This window comes from Cyprinodon tularosa, unplaced genomic scaffold (assembly GCF_016077235.1).
Source record: "Cyprinodon tularosa strain WSP-4 unplaced genomic scaffold, ASM1607723v1 ctg338, whole genome shotgun sequence".
NCBI lineage: Eukaryota > Metazoa > Chordata > Actinopteri > Cyprinodontiformes > Cyprinodontidae > Cyprinodon > Cyprinodon tularosa.
The window spans coordinates 165,579-184,915 of NW_024039050.1; the positions used below are offsets into that span (position 1 = coordinate 165,579).

The 19,337-nt window shown below is 39.3% G+C and overlaps 2 protein-coding genes and 2 non-coding genes across 4 annotated transcripts; 2 read left to right on the top strand and 2 right to left on the bottom strand.

Moving 5' to 3' along the window:
- Window positions 1–2,593: 2,593 nt before the first annotated feature.
- Window positions 2,594–5,972, top strand: LOC119789385. The gene is made up of 3 exons (XM_038294252.1): window positions 2,594–2,751; window positions 5,289–5,877; window positions 5,940–5,972. Exons 1-3 carry the CDS (start codon window positions 2,702–2,704, stop codon window positions 5,970–5,972), a joined length of 672 nt encoding a protein of 223 aa, XP_038150180.1. The 5' UTR covers window positions 2,594–2,701.
- trnat-ugu lies at window positions 5,052–5,124 on the bottom strand. The gene has a single exon. It is a non-coding gene; the product is annotated as a tRNA-Thr (tRNA).
- Window positions 5,886–15,803, top strand: angel2 (angel homolog 2 (Drosophila)). Its single transcript, XM_038294296.1, has 8 exons — window positions 5,886–6,121; window positions 6,514–6,725; window positions 9,080–9,149; window positions 11,493–11,923; window positions 12,109–12,244; window positions 12,344–12,413; window positions 12,499–12,629; window positions 15,498–15,803. Exons 1-8 carry the CDS (start codon window positions 6,022–6,024, stop codon window positions 15,659–15,661), a joined length of 1,314 nt encoding a protein of 437 aa, XP_038150224.1. The 5' UTR covers window positions 5,886–6,021; the 3' UTR covers window positions 15,662–15,803.
- trnat-ugu lies at window positions 6,798–6,870 on the bottom strand. The gene has a single exon. It is a non-coding gene; the product is annotated as a tRNA-Thr (tRNA).
- Window positions 15,804–19,337: the final 3,534 nt, after the last annotated feature.

Consider the following 19,337-nt stretch of genomic DNA (forward strand, 5'->3'; position numbering starts at 1 on the left):
CCCATCTCACAGCCGATGTGAAAAACATAGTGAAACAAATGAACGCTGTGCTTGCTGTTATTCCGGGAGGTCTGACAAAGGAACTTCAACCGCTCGACATCGGTGTGAACCGGCCGTTAAGGCTGCTTTCACAGCGGACGCAGCAGGTGCAGCAGAAGCAGCGAGTTTACATGCAAAGTCAATGGTTGACGCGCGTCAAGGCGCAGCAAAAGGTCCCGCAGAGCGTTTTGAGCAGCAGGCACAGCGCGTCGGGAGCGTTTAAGCATCTGACCCGCATGTCGCGCCGCAAACGTGCTGCTGCTCGAGATGGAAAAAGTAAAGTTTTGCTGCTGGACGCGCCGCATCAACCAATCAGAGAAGCTGATCTGGGAGCTGGCAGAGAGAGAGACACATCGCTGATGACACAGAGCGCTGTGATCACTCCTCTGAAACAGTTTATAAACGCCTAAATTAACTTAAAAATGCTGAAATCTGCCGACAGAATATGTTCGCTTTTATTATCCTGGTGCCTGCAGTTTAGATTATTTAGATGAAAAACACCTACCAGCCGCCGCGGTGAACCGCGAGGAGGCGACCCGGCCAGAGGCTGCTGTTGAATTAAGATTTCAGGTGGATTTTCCCACTTAAAAACATATTAAAACTACTTTATTCCCACTGATCACAGCAAATATAGCTGCAAGGCAAAGAAAGGATAGGATAGCTCCGCCCAACGTGCGTCAGACACACTTTTGCACCGCGCAGCAAAGCTGCTTCAGCTGCGCATCAGAACTAACTGGTGCAATCTAAACTGCAGGCACCAGGATAATAAAAGCGAACATATTCTGCCGGCAGATTTCTGCATTTTAAGTTAATTTATGCGTCAATAAACTGTTTCAGAGGAGTGATCACAGCACTCTGTGTGATCATCGATGTGTCTGTCTCACGGCCAGCTCCCAGGTTTGATTAATACTTTGTAATAAATACATGAATAAAGCACCATCATACTCAGTTTTGCTCCCGCTCAGTAGAGGTATTTAAACGTAGTAGAGGACATGTACCGGTATATAAAAAACGCGCCCTATAGTCCGGTGCACCTTATGTGTGTGTTAAATACAGAAATGGCACACATAACTGAGACTGCACCTTTTAGTACGGTGCGCCTTATGGTCGTGAAAATACGGTACCATTGAGCGTTTCTCCAAGGCCTGCCATCTAGTTCCACTGAGGAAACTCCCTACAGCTTTGCAAACTGGCCAACTCCTGGTCAAGCATGTTTTTCGCCTCCATGGGGAACCCACAAGACATACTGTCTGACCTCGGCCCTCTATTCATCTCTCAGGTATGGAAGAGTTTTTGTTTGGCTCCTGGGGCCAAGGTCTCACTCACTTCCGGTTACCATCCTCAATCCAATGGTCAGGTTGAACGCATGAATCAGGATTTGGAGGCCAGTCTCAGATGTCTCTGCTTCAGATCCCACAGAGTGTCTTTTAATGAGATTTTTTTTTTTTTTTTTTTTTTACAGAGTGGCGGAAACGGGCTTCCATACTCATGCCCCCTGATCTAGGTCTAAAAAAAAAATTTTTTCACTTTGAAACGTTTTTACCCATCATTACCAGGGGTGGCAGTACTTGCGATGGGTGCTTTTATTTATTCTTTCTTTCTTTTCTTCTATAGGCTACTCATTTGAACTTATTTGCGTTTGCAGCAGGATCTCTGCGATGGGGGAAGAAGTTTAACCAACAGTCAGCCTTCCTGCAGGCTGATGCTCAGTCATTTTAAGTTGAGGCGGGGTGATTTTACACACAGAGTACAGTATGTACAGACGCCCCCCTGCTCCCAGGGTCCATTTCACCCGCTCATCGAATCATTAACCCGAACCTGGCTTCCTCGCCTTGGATTTTAAACACCGTAAACAACATAATATGCCGCTGGGTAAAAGCTGACATTTTCTCTTTACGAGCCGCTTTTAACCGCATCCCTGATTTCCAGAGGAGACAGACGCCTTTTTACGTAAGTACAGTGACCTTTTCTTCTTTCTACCACCATTCTTTGCTCGGCTACTTTGAAAAAAAAATCTATCTTATTACTATTATTTTATTTTCAAAAAACGCAACGGTACCAAAATTTTCGACAGTCACAGCGCGTTTTTCTGTTTAGAGCACCGTGATATTTCCAGTCGCTTCACTGGACTGGAAGTCAAATAGTTGTTTCCAGTCGGTTCCTTTTTCAGGTAGTACCGCTAATGACGTAGTTCACTCTAGTTATGAGGCTGTATGGATCAAAGCTAGCTAAAGACTGAAATGGACTACAACTCCCACTTTTTTAGAAGTTGAGAAGCCATGATACCTTCACGGAACTTGATAACTTTGCAATCGTTGCAGCGCAGTTTATGAGTTGTATTTTTTTCTTTGTTTTAACTCCATGCACAATCATCGGAATAATCGGGATTTCAGGTACAAATAAATGTTTTTTAATCGTTAAACGCTGTCTAAAAGTCATTGCGTAACATTTTTAAACGTTGTTTGAAATAAGTCGTACTCTGCATATTTCAAGCTAGCGTTTTATTTGTCGAATTCGGAAACGATCGACCTTTTTTATGTGTAATTGAAGGCACCACGGCTTTTCTTGCGTCATATTTTAGGGACACTTAGTGGGGACTGGTTTTGGTTTTGATTGTAAGGAAATTAACCTCGAAAATGTACTTTTTTGAAGTTGTATCTGAATGTACTTGAGGCCCAGCATAGAACATGGAACTTCCTCCCCTCAGAACAGGTATGCTAAAAATCAGCTAGCTGTTTGGAGACTAACGGTTCTCGTTAAATGAGGTTCAAGCTAGCCAAACATCTGTTAGCCCGCTGTTTCATTCGGTTATATGCTCTTTTTTACTTGATAATTGCACTGATCCAATGTTTTATAATCATGCAAGTGAAAGTTTAACACGACTTAAAGTTATATTTTTGCTTGCATTTAGATTTTTTTTATTTAAACTAAAATAAAATACGACCAAACTAATGCATTCTTTGGTTAGTCGTCAGGGAGAAATTCCTAAATTTGTCCTGATCTGCTCTTTTCACTGATTGCGTGTCTAATATTATTAAACAATATCTATTTCCTGTTAGTTCACTTTATTCAAAGTAAAAATTCTTACAATTTCCAGTGCATGAAAGCACCAATCACATGCATGGGTGTTTTTAAGCATTTTCTTCGGGTTTAACAATGATACTTTGGACACACTTTTATGGAAATATTTTGTTTTCTAATATTTATCCCCACTTATCCTAGCAGAGTTCTGGACCATCTAATTAGAGAATTGATTAAAGGGAATCATTAGCTATATAAACTTAAATATTCAGCACTAAATATCAGCCTTTATGAGGCTTTTTGTTTGTTTAGTTTAGTTTACAGTGAAATAGTAATCAGAATCACTAAGTTGAATTTTGGATTTTATGCTGAAGGCAATTTGTCAGGGACGTATTAAACCATTGAATAGTTTAGGTTTTGATCTATTATATCTTATAAAGGAGATTTGCAGACAAAAGATCCAAAAAACTTCAGTAAGAAATCAGAATTGAATAATGTGATTAATCACCTTTTAAGTTTTTTTTTCCTTGTTACAAATCCACTGAATAAGGTTAATGAAGGCCACATGATTCAGTAGGTAAAGGTGAAGCTGAACAATAGCTGATAACTGGAACTTATCTTATTTACTGTATTGTAGTCTTTCTTAATTTACTACTACATCCTTTGTGCCTGCCACAAAAACACACACTATGTTGTAATGTTGATATCATGTAGCATTTAGGCTAAAATGTTAAATCTGTATCAAATCCCAGCAGGGACAGTATTTCCTTTTTGTTTACTGTGTTGTTTTGTTGTCTCAATGTGGTATTATTAATATTTCTCAATTGGAAAGTTCTCATTTCTTCCCGTTGGCATGATGGATCGTGTTTTCTGTGTTCCATTGATCAGGGCTTCTTACATACTCGTGATTAGCTGATTGATATCAGCTGTTCTGAAACCAAAACTCCTGAATATCCATCCATCTTCCGTTATGCTTATCCCAAGCGGGGTGGCGAGGGCTGCTGGTGCCCATCTCCAGCTATCTACGTGCGATAGGCAGGGTACACCCTGGACAGGTCGCCAGTCCATCGCAGGGCAACACAGAGACAAACAGGACAAACGCCCATTCACGCACACACTCACACCTAAGGAGGATTTAGAGAAACCAATTTACCTAAAGGGTTGGTTATCCTCCCGCAGCAATGTGTCACAGTTAGCTTGTCGCAGGTATGAGGTCTGTGCTATGTTATTCCAAGGCACGACAAAAGAGGGACAATCAGGAACTAGCTGTGGGTCTAGATATGGCCGAGTCGGTGAAGAAGTGGGGGCAAGTTTGTCCGACAACGGAGGGACATGAGGATCAAAAAGAGCGGGAATCCAGGTGGAAAAAGGGTCCCAGCGTTCTCGCGCACCTCGCTCTTCTAGCTGGTCCATCTTCACGAGTTGTTTTCCACAATGGCGGTCATACAAACAAAACGATAAGGTACCAGACAGGAAATAGGCGTAGAGGAGATGAATATTTGATGGATCAGAGGCCTCCTGTCACCTACAATTTGGGAAAGGTGCAGCAATGTGTCTGCAGACACACGCAGACAACCTGGTTTCGAAGTATAAATTAGCTTTAACCGTCAGGTTTTTGGACTGTGGGAGGAAAACAACCCATGCATGCTCAGGGAGACCACAGGCTGGGAGTCAAACCCAGAACCTTCTTGCTGCAGGGCAGCAGTGCTACCCACTGTACTGCCGATCAACCGCTCCTAAATATCACAAAGCTGAAATACTCAGGATAACCTCTCTATACTCAAAATAGTCGAATTCCACTTTCTGAAACGGGTCTCTGGTGTTTTTTTAAAACAGAAATTTGTTTTTTTTTTCTACCCTGCTTTGTTGTGATTAGAACTGCTGTAATATTTGCCAATTTGTCATCAGTTATTAGAAATTAGATTAAGTTTGTATTTCGGAGATGTTAAGTCAACTGTTTTGATGAATTTTCTCCATAAAACAAAAGATTTAGGCCCCAACGGGAATTGAACTCGTGACCCCTGGTTTACAAGACCAGTGCTCTAACCACTGAGCTATAGGGCCTTAGTTGTCAGAGCTACGGACAGACTGCAATTTAAATGCCATCATTCGCCTGGCACGCCCCTTCATTGTCTGATTCCAGTCTTGCCAGTTGAGTTTCTGCAGGACTTGTGTCTAAAAGTCTTATGCTTCAGGTTTGAAATGACTCTGTCTTTTCTCCCCTCCAGCCCTCTCATGTTTCTTCGCCGGCTGACCTACTTCAGGTCCTCCTATCATCCCAGAGGGTGTCGGGCCTTCTCCAACCAACCATCCACCCCTGCTTCTCATCTATGCCGGTCAGTCCAAAGGTTTCCACCCTGGCGTCCTCGACTGCCCCCTCCTCGTCCACCGGATCACCCAATCTTCACTGGTAGCACGTTCCACCCTTTTACCATCCCGCCCGGTCGCTTCAGCGCTGCTGGTCTGCAGTCCCTCCACACCTCTGTTGGTCTCATGATGGAGCGTCCTAACAGAGAGCCTCCCAACAAACGGAGGAAAAGTGTAGAGGAGGGGAGATGCGGTGAAGAAAAGGATACAGGAGGGAGGGAAACGAGGAGCAAAGCAAAGGAGAGGGAGTCTAAGCAGGAACACCATCATCTGCATTTTAGAGGGGATGACAGGAAACCAGAAAATCAGTTTGTTAGAATCAGAGATAAACCGAAATCTGAACAAGAGAGAGTTTGTTGGAGGGAAAGCAGCAGGGAGAAGGCTGATGAAAGGACTAAAGGGGAGAGGAAAGGTAGCAGAGATGAAAGTCTGAATCAACGCTCCCAACCTGTACACTCCAGAAACCCTCCCCACAAATCCACGGCTCAGCAGGATCCCGTTCCTGTGCAAAGATCCAACCCCTGGTTCAAAGGCCGGTCTGCTGAGGAGCTGGGTCGCCTTCAGGGAAAGCAAACCGGTTCAGCAGAACATCAGATGGTTGGAGGTGTCGGTCCAGAGGGATGGCCAGAGCTTCCATCCCAGCCTTCCAATCAAGCTCCAAACCGGTGGCAACCAGAAAGACCAGCAGTCAGATGTAGGTTTTGTCTTTTTCTATCAGGAAAATGTGTTATTTAGAAATGTATCCCCATGAAAATAGACTTTTTTTTATTTATATTAGTTTGTTGAATGGTCCTTAGGTTTTTGCAGAGAGTTGTTTCATATTTTTTCATGACAATCAGGAGAACCGACGAGCTAAACGGGGAGTATAACCAGCACTTAAGAGGCCGCACACTTGTTTGGGAACTTCTTTCTCAATAATTTTAGATAAGAAAGGAAGATTTGATTTAGTCTTGATACCAAGCTGCTCTTGTATGACAAAGAAAAAATGTTTTTTATCAGAAATTCTGCTTCAGTTCCTGCTTGTATTTAAAGACTTTGTCTCATACATCACCTGGTAAATGAAATAAACTCTCCTTTTGGCTTTAGGTCTTCGGAGACAGTGGGAGACCTGCAGTACAGAGCCACGGCCACCAGGGGACAGCAGAGTGTTTGACTTCTCAGTGATGTCCTACAACATCTTGTCTCAGGAGCTTCTGCAGGATAACGCCTATCTGTACCGACACTGCGACCCTACCGTGCTGCCCTGGCAGTACCGACTACCCAACCTGCTGGCTGAGATCCAAAAGTACAACGCTGATGTGAGTCCAACAGTTATACACCTAAAAGTTATGAAAGATCTAGACAAATAAAAAGGAATAAATAGATTATTTAGGCCCCAACGAGATTCGAACTCGTGACCCCTGGTTTACAAGACCAGTGCTCTAACCACTGAGCTATAGGGCCTGACCTGCCCGAAACAGTGTAACACCTGTAATATAAACATGGACACACCTCATTCTCTTACTGCACTGATTCCAGTCCAGCCAGTTGATCTTCTGCAGGATTCCTGTCTATGATTAAGGACTGAACGGCCGTGTAGCTCATCCCTGTGTTTTCAATTGAACAATTTAATCTTAGAACTATTATGAACTGTCAACAGATTTCAATATGTCAGTCTAGTGTGTATCTCCAGGTGTATAGTTATCATTAAACGAAATGTCAGTTTATTTCGAATAGTAAATAAATAAATATTAAGCCAAGATTCGAACTGTGACTGTTTATACATGCTTAACCCCAGCTTGTAGTTTCAAGAAGTATAAAACATAATTATCCAAACAAACTCTGAGCATCTTGCTGAGTGTTGCTTTCAATGATGACGCTGTACCGCTCTTATCATGTGTCAGTTGATGTATACATCCTATACAGCTTAACTTATAGTCCACTGGATTTCATTTGTTTCACTAACTTATATGGCCAATAGTTCTCCGTGAACGAAACTCACTTCTCATAACCTAAACCTACTTGCCTTGTCTTGCATATGATCCTCAATGCGATCAATGCTTTATTCCTAATTAGGCAAAATATGAAAAATCAGTTCACCCTTTGAAGGATCGGAAACTATTCATGAAGTTATTTGGGAAAAGCTGTTAGAGTTTATGGAAAATAAAATCACCCACTTCACTGCAAGTCAGGAAACTACACACAAATTGTGTTTGATTCCTGCTCATTAAAACAATTATTGCTTATCTTTGGATAACAGTATATTCACATAATTTCTTCCATTGCTATACTTTCTGTGGCGTGACAAAATTAGTTTGAATCATTGAAGAAGCAAATATCCAGGACATGGATAAAAAGCATCTTTTTTTTTCTCTCCCACTTTTTGCGGTAAAGGCCATCTATAAACCAGATCAAAGTACGCTATAAATGTGTAAATTTATGTTCCCCGTTGATGCATCAGAAAATTGTTGATTAAACAACCCCGTATGTCTTTTTCCAAAACCATGTCTGTCCTAAAGCGTTCATACCTCAGACGAATGGAGCAGATTTTAGAACCATGCATTGGCTAATGCCATCGTCAAATGCGAATATACCGTTTCCTAATTTAATAATGAACGACTAATGAGAGCCTTCTCGTCACGTTTAATAAAACCGTAAATCTTCTAATACTGAGTCCAGAAATGATTCCCAAAGAGAGTCAACCAAGATCGTATTTAATTTGACCTTGTCCTATTTTTCAAAATTATATATCATCACTTCTTCATCAACTACAATTTACTTGCGAGTTGGAGTCATTTCAGAAATAGTAGATTTTTTTATTTTTTCGATTGAGCTTAATGAAAAAATGACTGAATAGCAACTGAGAATTGAAGATCGTAGTCACCACTTCATTCTTACCTACCAGCTTAGACAGAGAGCAATAGGGCCTCAGCTTAAAAATAAAGACAAAAAAATTTCATTAACAAATTTCTGAGACCAAAACCTATATTTGGTGTTTGTTGCCATGATGAGGATTTCACCTTTCTTACGACATTTGTTATCAGTTATGTATTTAGCAGATTTACATTAAGTTAGGTCGCCATTGGATTTATTTTTTTTTCAGTAAAAATCTTATATTGGCATTAAAAAGTTAGTTTGGCAGGAACAGAAAATTTGTAAGTTCTCAAAATTAGATTTTAGCTGCATATTGATTAATCGTTAGACTCAGATCAAATCTAAAATCATTCAGGATTTCAAATGCTTTATTCTCAAATAAAGAAAAGCAGGAAAAATAATCTGCACCAGCTCTGTCAGAAGGAAAATCGGAAACTAATTTAAAATGGAAAAGGGTTAATTTATGAGAGGAGAAAGTCGGTGTCACTGATTGCACTTTTTCCAATGGATCACCAATTTTAGAAAACCCATTTTCTTATTGCAAAGGTTAGGAAAAAAATCTACAACTACTAAACCTTTATTTTATTTCTCTCTGCAACTTCAAATTCACAATTATGATGCTTAAATCTTTAGGATTCAAAAGGATTTCCACATAAACGTTCCTCCCCAGTGGTGCTATACCTGTTTCCTGTGGGCGTGACACCAGCCAGACCAGTTAGCTCTCTGAATCTTTCGACAGGAAGTCAAGCTGTACCTCACAGAGAGCGAGTGGATAAAAGTCTTTTTTTTTCTCTCCCAGATTCTGTGTCTGCAGGAGGTCCAAGAGGACCACTATGAGAACCAGATCAAGCCAGCACTACACGCTTTAGGTACCAATTCCTGTCCAGTCTTAATAAATGCATTTAAAATGTATCCCTCTTGATGCAGTAAGAGGTATTTAAAAACCAAAGCACAGTACAAATACCAGCTGCTTTCCTTTCAAACGATAAAACCAAGCATTTCTGCTGAGAAAGCGTTCATACCTGCAGGGAAGAAGGAGCAGTTTTTTAGCAACATCATGCATTTGGCTTAATGTTCCAGTCATCAGAATATGCAACTTATACCGTGTTTTTCCTAATTTAATTAACTAGACTCGTTTTCCACTAATGATGAGCCTCTCAGGTCCACATTATAAGCCGTTTATAATCTTCTATTGTTATAAATGAGTCCGTGAAATCATCCCAAAGAGAGCACCAAGCATTGCAGCTACTTTTTACATTTTCAGACCCTTAGATAACCTTATTTTTTAACCAAAACATTCACCAAAATAATCAATCAATCAACTTTATCATCAACTACAATTTACATTGCAATTGAGATTTCAGTTTCAGTAAAAAAGTAGATTTTACTATTCATTTATTTCGATATATTGAGCATTTAATGAAATGAACATGAACTGAATAAGAACTGAGACCTATGATGAAGATGCTCATCATCCATACATTCATTCTGTGACCTACCAGCAGTGAAGACAGAGAGAAATATGGCCATCAATAAATAATAAAGATAAATAAAAAGGCTTTTATTAATCTAAATTTTCCGCTAATCCAAAAGACCAGCTATAAAAATTTTGGTTTTGTTGCCATATATGGGAATTTTACCTATTAACTACACATTTGTCTCATTTATTATTTATTTATCAGATTTAATTAAGGTTGGGTGCCACTAATGGATGTTTTTTTTTTTCTCTCCGAAGTGAAAAATCTTGAAAATATGGGAGAAAAATATTGTTTGGGAAAAAAAATTTCTGTTTTTTTTAGACGTTCCTCAATCAATTATTTATACTGATCAATAATTGAATAAAATCCTTAGATCAATATAAAAATTTAAAAAATGTACATTTTCAGGATTCCTGCGGGTCCTTAAAAAGTCTTAAAAGGCATTGATTTCTTCAAAATAAAACTAAGGCCTTAACTGGTATTAAAATATCTTAAATCAGTCTTTCGTAGGTCTTAATCTTTAAAACATCATAAATAGGATTGTTTTTATTACAGTTTATTTTTGTAATCTAAATAAAACGTTAAAATTGACAATTTTTTGTTTGTTTAAAAAAAAAAAATAACAGCTCGCCATTATTGGTTCCGTCCCGATAGCGGATCCAATAAAAGCGTTGTTGCGGCCGGGACATTCGGGAGATGCACCGTTAACTTTTTGTTTGGACGATATGAGCAAGTGTAAATGTAAGCAAAATTGTCTCCAGCCAAGAGTTTTCTCCATGGCTAAAACCAGGGAACATACATGAGGCTCAGTGGATTTTGTGCAAGAAGCGATTCAAGCTCGGAACGATGGGAATTAAGGCAGTGGAGTCGCACATGCGAAGCACGAAACACAAAGCGTCAAAATCGAGTTACTGAGAAACAGCCGGTATTTCTCAGTTTAGTTCCACCCTTGTCTCTGCAACGCCTCCACTTATCACCAAATCAAACATACTAAGAAAACCATACAAAGAAAAATAGCTGCAAAAAAGACTTAGCACTGGTTATGTTGTGGCTTTAAAACTGATTTGTTTTGTTCCCTGCTAAAACAAAGTTAGTGAATTCAGTTAAATAATTGTTCAAATAAATCTGTCATTTGTGTGTTTTTAGCTTTCTTCCTGTATGGGAAGCTTTTCAAAATATGAAACATTAGTTCAGTGGTTTATGTTAGAATAAACCTTTGGGTAAAGTTGTCGCAAGCTGGTTTTTCTTGGGTTTCTTGTGAATTTGGTCTTAAATTTTTATTTCAAGTGGCATTAAAAAGTCTTAAAAAGTCTTGAATTTAACTTGACTTAAGCTGTAGGGACCCTGATTTAATTAATGTTTATTTTCGGGTTTGACACATCAGTTTTAGATTTTAAATATAAGTTAAAACTAAAACTGAAACATTTGGCTAAAATAAGAAGCTTTATCTTTAATTTAAGGAGAACGTTCCTCCTTTTCGGCAGATTTCTTTGCTGTGATCCGATTTCTTCTATTCAATTCAATTCAGTTTATTTCTATAGCGCCAATTCACATTCAGATCAAATCAAGTTTCTCTTTATGAATGAAACCTTTTGGCCAAAGTAAAATCTGCATCCTTCTCCTTGGAACAAAAGGAGGTTTTAGACGGTAATTATATAACGATGGTGCGTTGGTGTTTGTACCTCCTAAACATTGAACAGGAAGTGACGTTAAGACTGCGACGCTGTGTTCCAGGTTACCAGTGTGAATATAAGAAGCGGACAGGAAAGAAACCGGATGGCTGCGCCGTCATCTTCAAAACCTCCCGCTTCTCCCTTCTCTCCTCCACCCCGGTGGAGTTCTACCGGCCCGGCGACGCCCTCCTGGACCGGGACAACGTGGGAATGGTGGTCCTGCTGCAGCCCAGCGGCGCCGCCGTCCAGTCCGATCCATCCCCCTTTGTGTGCGTGGCCAACACTCACCTCCTCTACAACCCCCGCCGCGGTGACATCAAACTGGCTCAGCTGGCCATCCTATTGGCTGAGATCGGCCGACTGTCCCGCCTCCCTGACGGCTCTAGCAACCCGGTGGTTCTGTGCGGGGATTTCAACTCTGCACCGTGGAGTCCGCTGTACCGGTTCCTGACCACGGGCTGTCTGGAGTACCAAGGAATGCAGATCGGACTGGTGAGGGAGGCGCCGCCGCTACTGAAACGGTCTTTTTAGATCAGATGTCAAAGTTACGGCAGGTTTCCATGTGGAGAAATAGGAAGATTTTTGTTTTTCACGTTTGAATATTAAAATTTTTAGTGTCCGGAAGCGTTTGGAGAATAACGCTTAAAATTAGAAGCTTTGTTCCTGTGTTTCTGAAGGTGTCGGGTCAGGAAACCAGCCCCAAAGGTCAGCGCGTCCTGACGTCTCCCATCTGGTCTCGCAGTCTGGGAATCAGTCAGCAGTGCCAGTATGAGAGCAGACAGGCGAAGGCGCCTTCTCCAAGCAGCCCCACAGGTTCAGCTCGCTGCAAAGATCCATTAGTCTCATTCTAATCTGAACGTAGCATCAGGTTAAAGTGCGTTTTCCCTCATCGCCGCCGTCTCTGCCTTTCAGCTGTAGATGGAGGAATGTCTAACCTGACCGTAGACGATCCGGCCTCCAGAGCCTCTGCTGAATTCAACAGGTAACTGTCATTTTCTTCAGATAAACTATAAAAAATACACCCAATCCTTAACATATGCTCTCTGCTGATCCGTTTGAACTTGCAGCTCAAGGATTGAGCATAAATTAAGGCTGCAGTCGTCCTATGGGCACCGCCTGATGCCCGACGGGCGACCTGAGATCACCACCTGTCATTCACGCACAGCCCTGACGGTAGATTACATCCTCTACAGCTCAGGTACTACAAATCATTTTCTTGGTGGCTTCCTACTTCTGATGTCACATGACTACGGCTGCCCAATCAGAAAAATCCGCAGCATTATGCAGTCAGCATAGAGAAAACTTTAACCAATGATAAACCCCCCAGTTCTTTAGTTGCAGTGCTGAAGTGTGTCCTCCAGGAGGAGCTCCAGAGCAGAATTAATTCAGTGATCAGTTACTGGATTCATAATCTAAAGATCTGACAGCATTAGATACATTCAAATGAGCCTTTTTTTAACCTCTTACACCCTAAGGGGGTATAAATAAATTTCTGCCTGACAAAAACACACAAAAGTAAATAACTTATAGCCTCAAAGCTATTAGATTTAAGAAGAAACTTTTGGTACATCTGTAAAGGTAAGATGTCATAGAATGGTTTTCTGGTGTCAGCACCATTGTAGCTTTGACCCTGCCTGAAATATTAGGGACAAAATACAAAATATTTTGCATTTTTTGAACCTCGCCAAAATTTTCTTTGAAATAAACATTGCAAAACACTACCAAAATATTATTTATAGCACAAAAAAGTAGTACAGACTTTTAAATCTAAATGTTGTGTAAAAATATACAAAATGTGGACTCAATCAGATGAATCATATTTATTTTAGAATGGTATTAGTGAGAAATTTCTTAGGCGGAGGGGCCAGTTTGGCACATTTATCCATAAATGTCACCAAACTGTGCCAAATATGTTTTTTACATCAATACTGGGGGTTTGGTAAAGTTACGAGGTCATGTAGCAGCTGGACCCGCCGGCGGGTCCGTAGGGTTCTAGGGGTTAAGGTCATCTTTATTCAAATTGGGCTCACAAGTATAGAAATACAAGCACACAAAAACGTAATATTTTTTTAACTTGTTTTTCCTGCTGTTTTTATTTTTTATTTTGCAGTGCTTTGGTTCTATTCAGGAAACTATCGACTCTTTGAAAGGTTTTAAATATACTGATAATATTAATATTCCAAAAAAGGTAAAAAAAAAATATAACAACAATCCACTGGACTTTATTTCCACCCAGGAAGCTTTTTGATATCAAAATGTCAGAAATAGAGTTAAGTTTGTGACTTTATAGAGTGAACCAAAAATAAAGCCTTGTTTTGGCTTAGAAAACATGCAAATTGAACCTGACGAACAGGTCCGCCCCTCGTTTGGGTTCTTTGTTAGCCTGTAATACCCGATACCTGTCTATGTCTCTGAACACTGGAAAAACAATCTAGAAATAAGTAAAACTTTCCTAAATTAAGTGTATTCACCCTTAATTTGCGAAGGTAAATGAGATAGTTTGCCAATGGAATGAGTCATTTTACTCTTACAATAAGATAATTAGATAATATGCACTTGAAATAAGACAATACAATAGTGTTTTCTTATTTTAAGTGTAAATTGTCTTGTTCCATTGGCAGAATGTCTCTTTTACCTCCTCAATTCAAGAACAAATGCACTTATTTTATGAAAAAACTGACTAGTCTAGATTTAGATTTTTTGCAGTGAAAGAGGGACGTTGGAGGGAATTGTTGGCCTGGCTGAACTGGCGAAGTGTTCTGTTCCCCTGTGAGGGGGTGAGGTGATGATAGCAGGAAGGGATCAACTCAATTGCTAAATTGTAGGTTTTTGAAAGCTGAAATCTGATCAGAATGTTCACATTTTGGACAAAGAAAATACGTGGTTAGAGAGGGGCGTGAAGAAAACATCTACCGTACGTATGTTAAAAAAGAAAAAAACAAGCTTTAACAGAGGGGGTGGACTCTGATTTCAGCTTTCAAAAACCTACAATGCAGCAATAGAGTTGCTCCCAACTCCCACCACCTTACAGGGTAATGGAAGACCTCGCCTGTTCAGCCAGGCCAACGATTTGCTCTGACGACCCCCCTTTTAGAGACATAGACGGGTATCAGGTATTGTAGGCTAACAAAGGAAACCAAATGACCTCCATTCTAAAGGGGAGGACCCGTTCGTCTGATACAATTTGCATGTTTTCTAAGCTACAACAAGGCTTTGTTTTTGGTCCACTCTTTAAAGCCTTGAACTCAACGCTATTTCTGACATTTTAAATTGAAAAAGCTTCCTGGATGGGAAGAGAAACGTCTTCAAACATTCACACTGCAGGCCTTGATGCTCAATTCCGATTTTTTTTGTGTTGCCGTTCATATTTCCAAATACATGCGACTTGTATGTGATCTCCTGTGTGAAACGCAATTGTCCCGCATGCGCAGTAGAGGACGCAATGACATCACAGGCCAGCGTGCTCTATGTTTACATCTAGCGATCTTTCCCAACCATAAACACACAATCTTTTCAAGATTGTTAAACATAAATAATGCTCTCCGCATCATCGTCCGCCATGGTTGTTGTTTTTCTTGCCTCTTCTTCATATTAAGACCCAGAATAGGGACCTTTGTCGGGTATTAATGGCGTTCAGGTCGGATCAATGCGACCTGGCCGTTTAGACAGGTTGCATTTGAAAAGATCAGATTTGTATCGGATTCAGGACCACATAACCAAATGGCCTGGGTCGCATTGGAAAATATCGGATCTGTGTTGTTCAGACAGTCGTGAAAAGATCAGATCCAGGTCGCATACGGGCCAAAAATTCTGATTTGGGTCACTTTAGGCAGCAATGTGAACGTAGCCTAAATCTAGCGGTTTGTGATTTAACTTTTTTTTTAATGACTATGACCTGGATGACTGAGAATCTTCACCAGAACATTCATAATAATACTTTTATAAATAGAAATCTTATTTTAATAAAATAAAGTAATAAAGCTCAGTTTGAATATGTCTTTCTGAATATGTTTTTTTCTTCTCTGAGTTCTCAGTAACAGTGTCGTTCTCCTGTTCTTCCTGAAAGATGTAAATGCAACCCCTTCACTTCCTGGTGGGCGTGGCCTCCAACTGCTGGGCAGGTTGTCATTGGTTGGACAGTCGGAGCTGGAGGAAGTCAGCGGTCTGCCAAACGGGCAACACTCCTCCGACCATCTTCCTCTTCTCGCCCGCTTTCGGCTGCGCTGCTGATGTTTGTGGACCCGGTCCGTCACATGGTGCCAGCAGAACCACAGAGGGGAAATTTAGTTAAATTTTATTTTATTTTTTTGAGGAATTGAATTCTGGCAGCTGGAAATGAAGGAGGAATTAAATTAGAAGTAACCCCAAGAAATTAAAATGGTTGACTACTTGAGTGTTCAATATTTTTAAAAGTTTTATTTTAACATCTGAATCATAAAAATTATACAGAAGATGTAAAAAAAAAAAGCTTATTGCTGCAGATGGCAGCTAATGCTGTATATTTAATGTGGGATTTGCACAAAGAATCTGCGAAGGGAAGTTAAATTAAGAGCTTATTTAGAGATTTGAACATGTTTGGACAAGATCAACCCTAAAACTCTTTAAATTAAGATTTTAAATCTTAGTTTAAAAAGCAGCAATAAACAGCATCAGACACAAACCATCAGATTTCACGTCTCTTTTTCTTACAGCTCTGGACAGCATGTCAACATGTTTGGATTAATAAACATCAACTTTTCTATTAATCTTTTTTTTTTTTCTTAAATTTGATATTTGGTTTATTATTCAATAATTCCTGCCAGCCAGCATGGAGATGCTTAATGTTTAGAGTCTGGTTTTATTCAATGGTTTTCTTTTATTTAACAGATGATTTATAAACGAGTTTTAAACAGGTTTGCTGCTGATGAATAACAGGAATTATTCAGGGGAATGTTTGTGTTTGAACAGCTTTATTATTGTGCCAAAACTTAAAAAAAAATCTCCTTTTTCATTTTTTTTTATTGGTTTGAATAATTTTTATCTCCCGAAAAAAAGGAAATTCTGCATCTCTGTGTTTAGAAAATTGGAATAAATGTTAAACAAAGTTCCATTTATGTAAGGGTTAAAATTATTCTATTTTAATGCTGTTCTTCATCACTGAAGGAATATAAACTACAGATTGTTTGGACCATGTGTATTTTTCTACTCCTTTGTTTGCCTTTGTGGGGAAGTTTACAGTTTGTACATAAATAAATTTGTATTTTTACACCCGGCTGCTGTTTATTTGGTTGGATGGTTTGGTAGGATCGCTGTTTTCTCATCACACGCTGACCCGTCTGGTTTTTCCAGAGGAAACATTTATTAAAAATATATATATATCTTTAAATATCTTCAACTCAGAAACTTCATAAGAACGAATCAAAATAATATTTTGAAGCCTGCCATCTCAACTTTAGAAAAAGTTAACAAAGGACAGTTTGAAGAAAGTTATAACAGAGTTTTATAACTTAATGATGTTACAAATTTCAGAAGGATCTCATAATAGACTTAAGGCTTGGAAAGAAGATTTATTGATTGTGTTAAGAGAGGAAGATTGACAGACAGCATGTAAATTGGTAACCTGACTCCTCCAGATGGATATGTGGAGCAAATCCATCTGGAAACCGTCGGTTGAAGTAATTTTGGGAAAGGGCGAAAATACTGGTTAGCTGATTGGCCTATGTTGGTGATAGACGGGCCAAATAAACCAATCAGATCAACGAAGCATATGACGTACTAACAGAGCTACGACGAAGAGGAGCCAAATGATAGATCAAACTCTTGCCGAGACCAGTCAGGAGAAGAGCAAAAACATCTTTTCCTCTGAGAAAAGCCTCCAGAGCAGTCTTTTGCTCTTCTTTCAGTGAAGAAATACTCTGTAATTCCGATAAAACTTGCTCGATAGCCACGCTAACGCTAGTTTCATCGGCTGAAGCCGCCATGTTCTTTAGACTGAACTGTCGCGCTTCTCGTTGCGTCACACCTCAACCCGCCTCAAAGCCAACGCTGATTGGACGTTCGTTTGGTGAACGGCTCCAGATGTTCTTCAATGGAGAGTCTCCAGACTGATTAGCGAGTGAAATCTTGAAAGCTCACGAGATCTCTTAAAATGATTCAATATAAATGGCTAATGCGAATTTACATAACACCAGTAGACCTCAATAGGTATAACAGGGAGATACCTGATCTATGTCCAAAATGCACAGAGGGTAGAGGGACTGCGGTTCATTGTATGTGGCATTGCGAAGAAATTATACAGTTTTGGAAAGAAGTACAAGGTACTATAGAAAACATCATTTCTAAACAGTTAATTTTTGAACCAAGGCTGTTTGTGTTTAACCTGACAACAGCCAGATGCATTCCTATGGCGGGTTCCCAGATGTATGTGAGTGGAGCTAGGCGGAGCGAGACATGCATCTGGCTGTTGTCAGGTTAGTTTGTGTTTGGATTATTCCCTGAAAAACATATTTACACAAAAAATGAACGATTGTTTATAAACTTAAGTTTGCATATTGCGAAGAAATGTATATCTATATTTTGGAAAACGACTCACAGGCCGAGAATAAACCAATGGCTGCAGCAGATGTTACCTGTCCTCCCTCTGGAAAAAAAAATCATGTATATATTAAAGGACAAACAGGACCTGTTTGAATCTATTTGGAACTCCTTCATTAATCATGTTAAGACGTTTTTTAAGCCATTGGAGGACAAATACTGTCAAATTTAATTCTCATTATAAGAGGCTAAGCATGAAAAGTGATCAGTCGCATTGGAGTAAATTTTGTGTGAGGCAATTTGTTCTCTGTATTTTATTTTGACTTGAACAGTAACGCAAACATTGCTATATTCTGTATATTGTTCAAGATGTTTGTTTAAATTGCTAAAATTTGAATAAATATATTTTTTTGGGGGGGAAAAAAGGATTATTGCAATTTTAATTAAATAAAAAAATCATATTAATTTGCTGATGAAAGATTTCAACTTAATGAATCTTATGAAGAACAAAAAAATATGACTAAATGTATTTTTAAGGCTAAAGTTCTATTAGAAATTTCTAAAATCTATCAATCACGTTCCCTCCTTTACTAATTTTAGACCCACTTTCTTCTTTTCTGTCACTTAAACAGCTCAGATTTGGATCCTCTTTCCTTTTAATTATATATTTTGATTCTCTGCAGCTTATATTAAATAAATTCTTTAGCTTTTAAATATTTATTTTCTGTAAAATAGTTTAACCTGAACTGAGACTTTTTCCTGCATCCTGACCTTATAGGGAATCATGTTTGTCATTGATGTTTTCTCTGCTATTTGGTTTAATTAAACTATACAGTGAGACACTTTTCTTCATCCTGCTTGAGACGAATGTTTGCATGTTTTCCATCGGTGATGCTGCGTTCTCAGCTCTCATTCCTATTGGTATTCAGTCCATCGCTCTGCAGCACTGCAGCAAAAACCATCAGCTGCATCTAAGCAGCTTTAAATAACTGCTTATTAAACACAAGCTGGTTTCTAAATATTTTGCCTGAACATGTTTGTGGAACTGTTATGTCTTTCCTAGAATATTTCTGGGTTTTAATCCCAGTACTTTCCCTACTGTTAAATGCTTCTTTATTCTCACTAAATGGATATCTGACTTTAACTTGATTATATGATATTTACAGTAATCACATTTGGCCTGAATATTTTACTGCAGAAATGTCTGCACAGAGATCTGTTCACAACACTTTTTAGTTGTTAATATCATGGCCACTAGATGGCAGCAAAGGGCTTACTTGTTCAAATTTATATTTTTAAATATATTCAGTCAATTACAAAATGGAAAATAGCTAAAATATGCAGAAGAAAAGTTTAAGGAGAAATAAAGGGATTCTAAAAATTATATTATTCT

What these genes read in the sequence shown, in the direction of transcription:
- angel2 (XM_038294296.1), top strand. Translation starts at nt 6,022, where the DNA reads ATGGTTGGAGGTGTCGGTCCAGAGGGATGGCCAGAGCTTCCATCCCAG. An exon ending in TCCAAAAGTACAACGCTGAT is followed by an intron (nt 6,726 to 9,079) that starts GTGAGTCCAACA and finishes TTTCTCTCCCAG; the next exon opens with ATTCTGTGTCTGCAGGAGGT. An exon ending in GCCTCTGCTGAATTCAACAG is followed by an intron (nt 12,414 to 12,498) that starts GTAACTGTCATT and finishes TTGAACTTGCAG; the next exon opens with CTCAAGGATTGAGCATAAAT.
- LOC119789385 (XM_038294252.1), top strand. Translation starts at nt 2,702, where the DNA reads ATGTACTTGAGGCCCAGCATAGAACATGGAACTTCCTCCCCTCAGAAC. An exon ending in ACTTCCTCCCCTCAGAACAG is followed by an intron (nt 2,752 to 5,288) that starts GTATGCTAAAAA and finishes TCTCCCCTCCAG; the next exon opens with CCCTCTCATGTTTCTTCGCC. An exon ending in TGAATCAACGCTCCCAACCT is followed by an intron (nt 5,878 to 5,939) that starts GTACACTCCAGA and finishes TCCTGTGCAAAG; the next exon opens with ATCCAACCCCTGGTTCAAAG.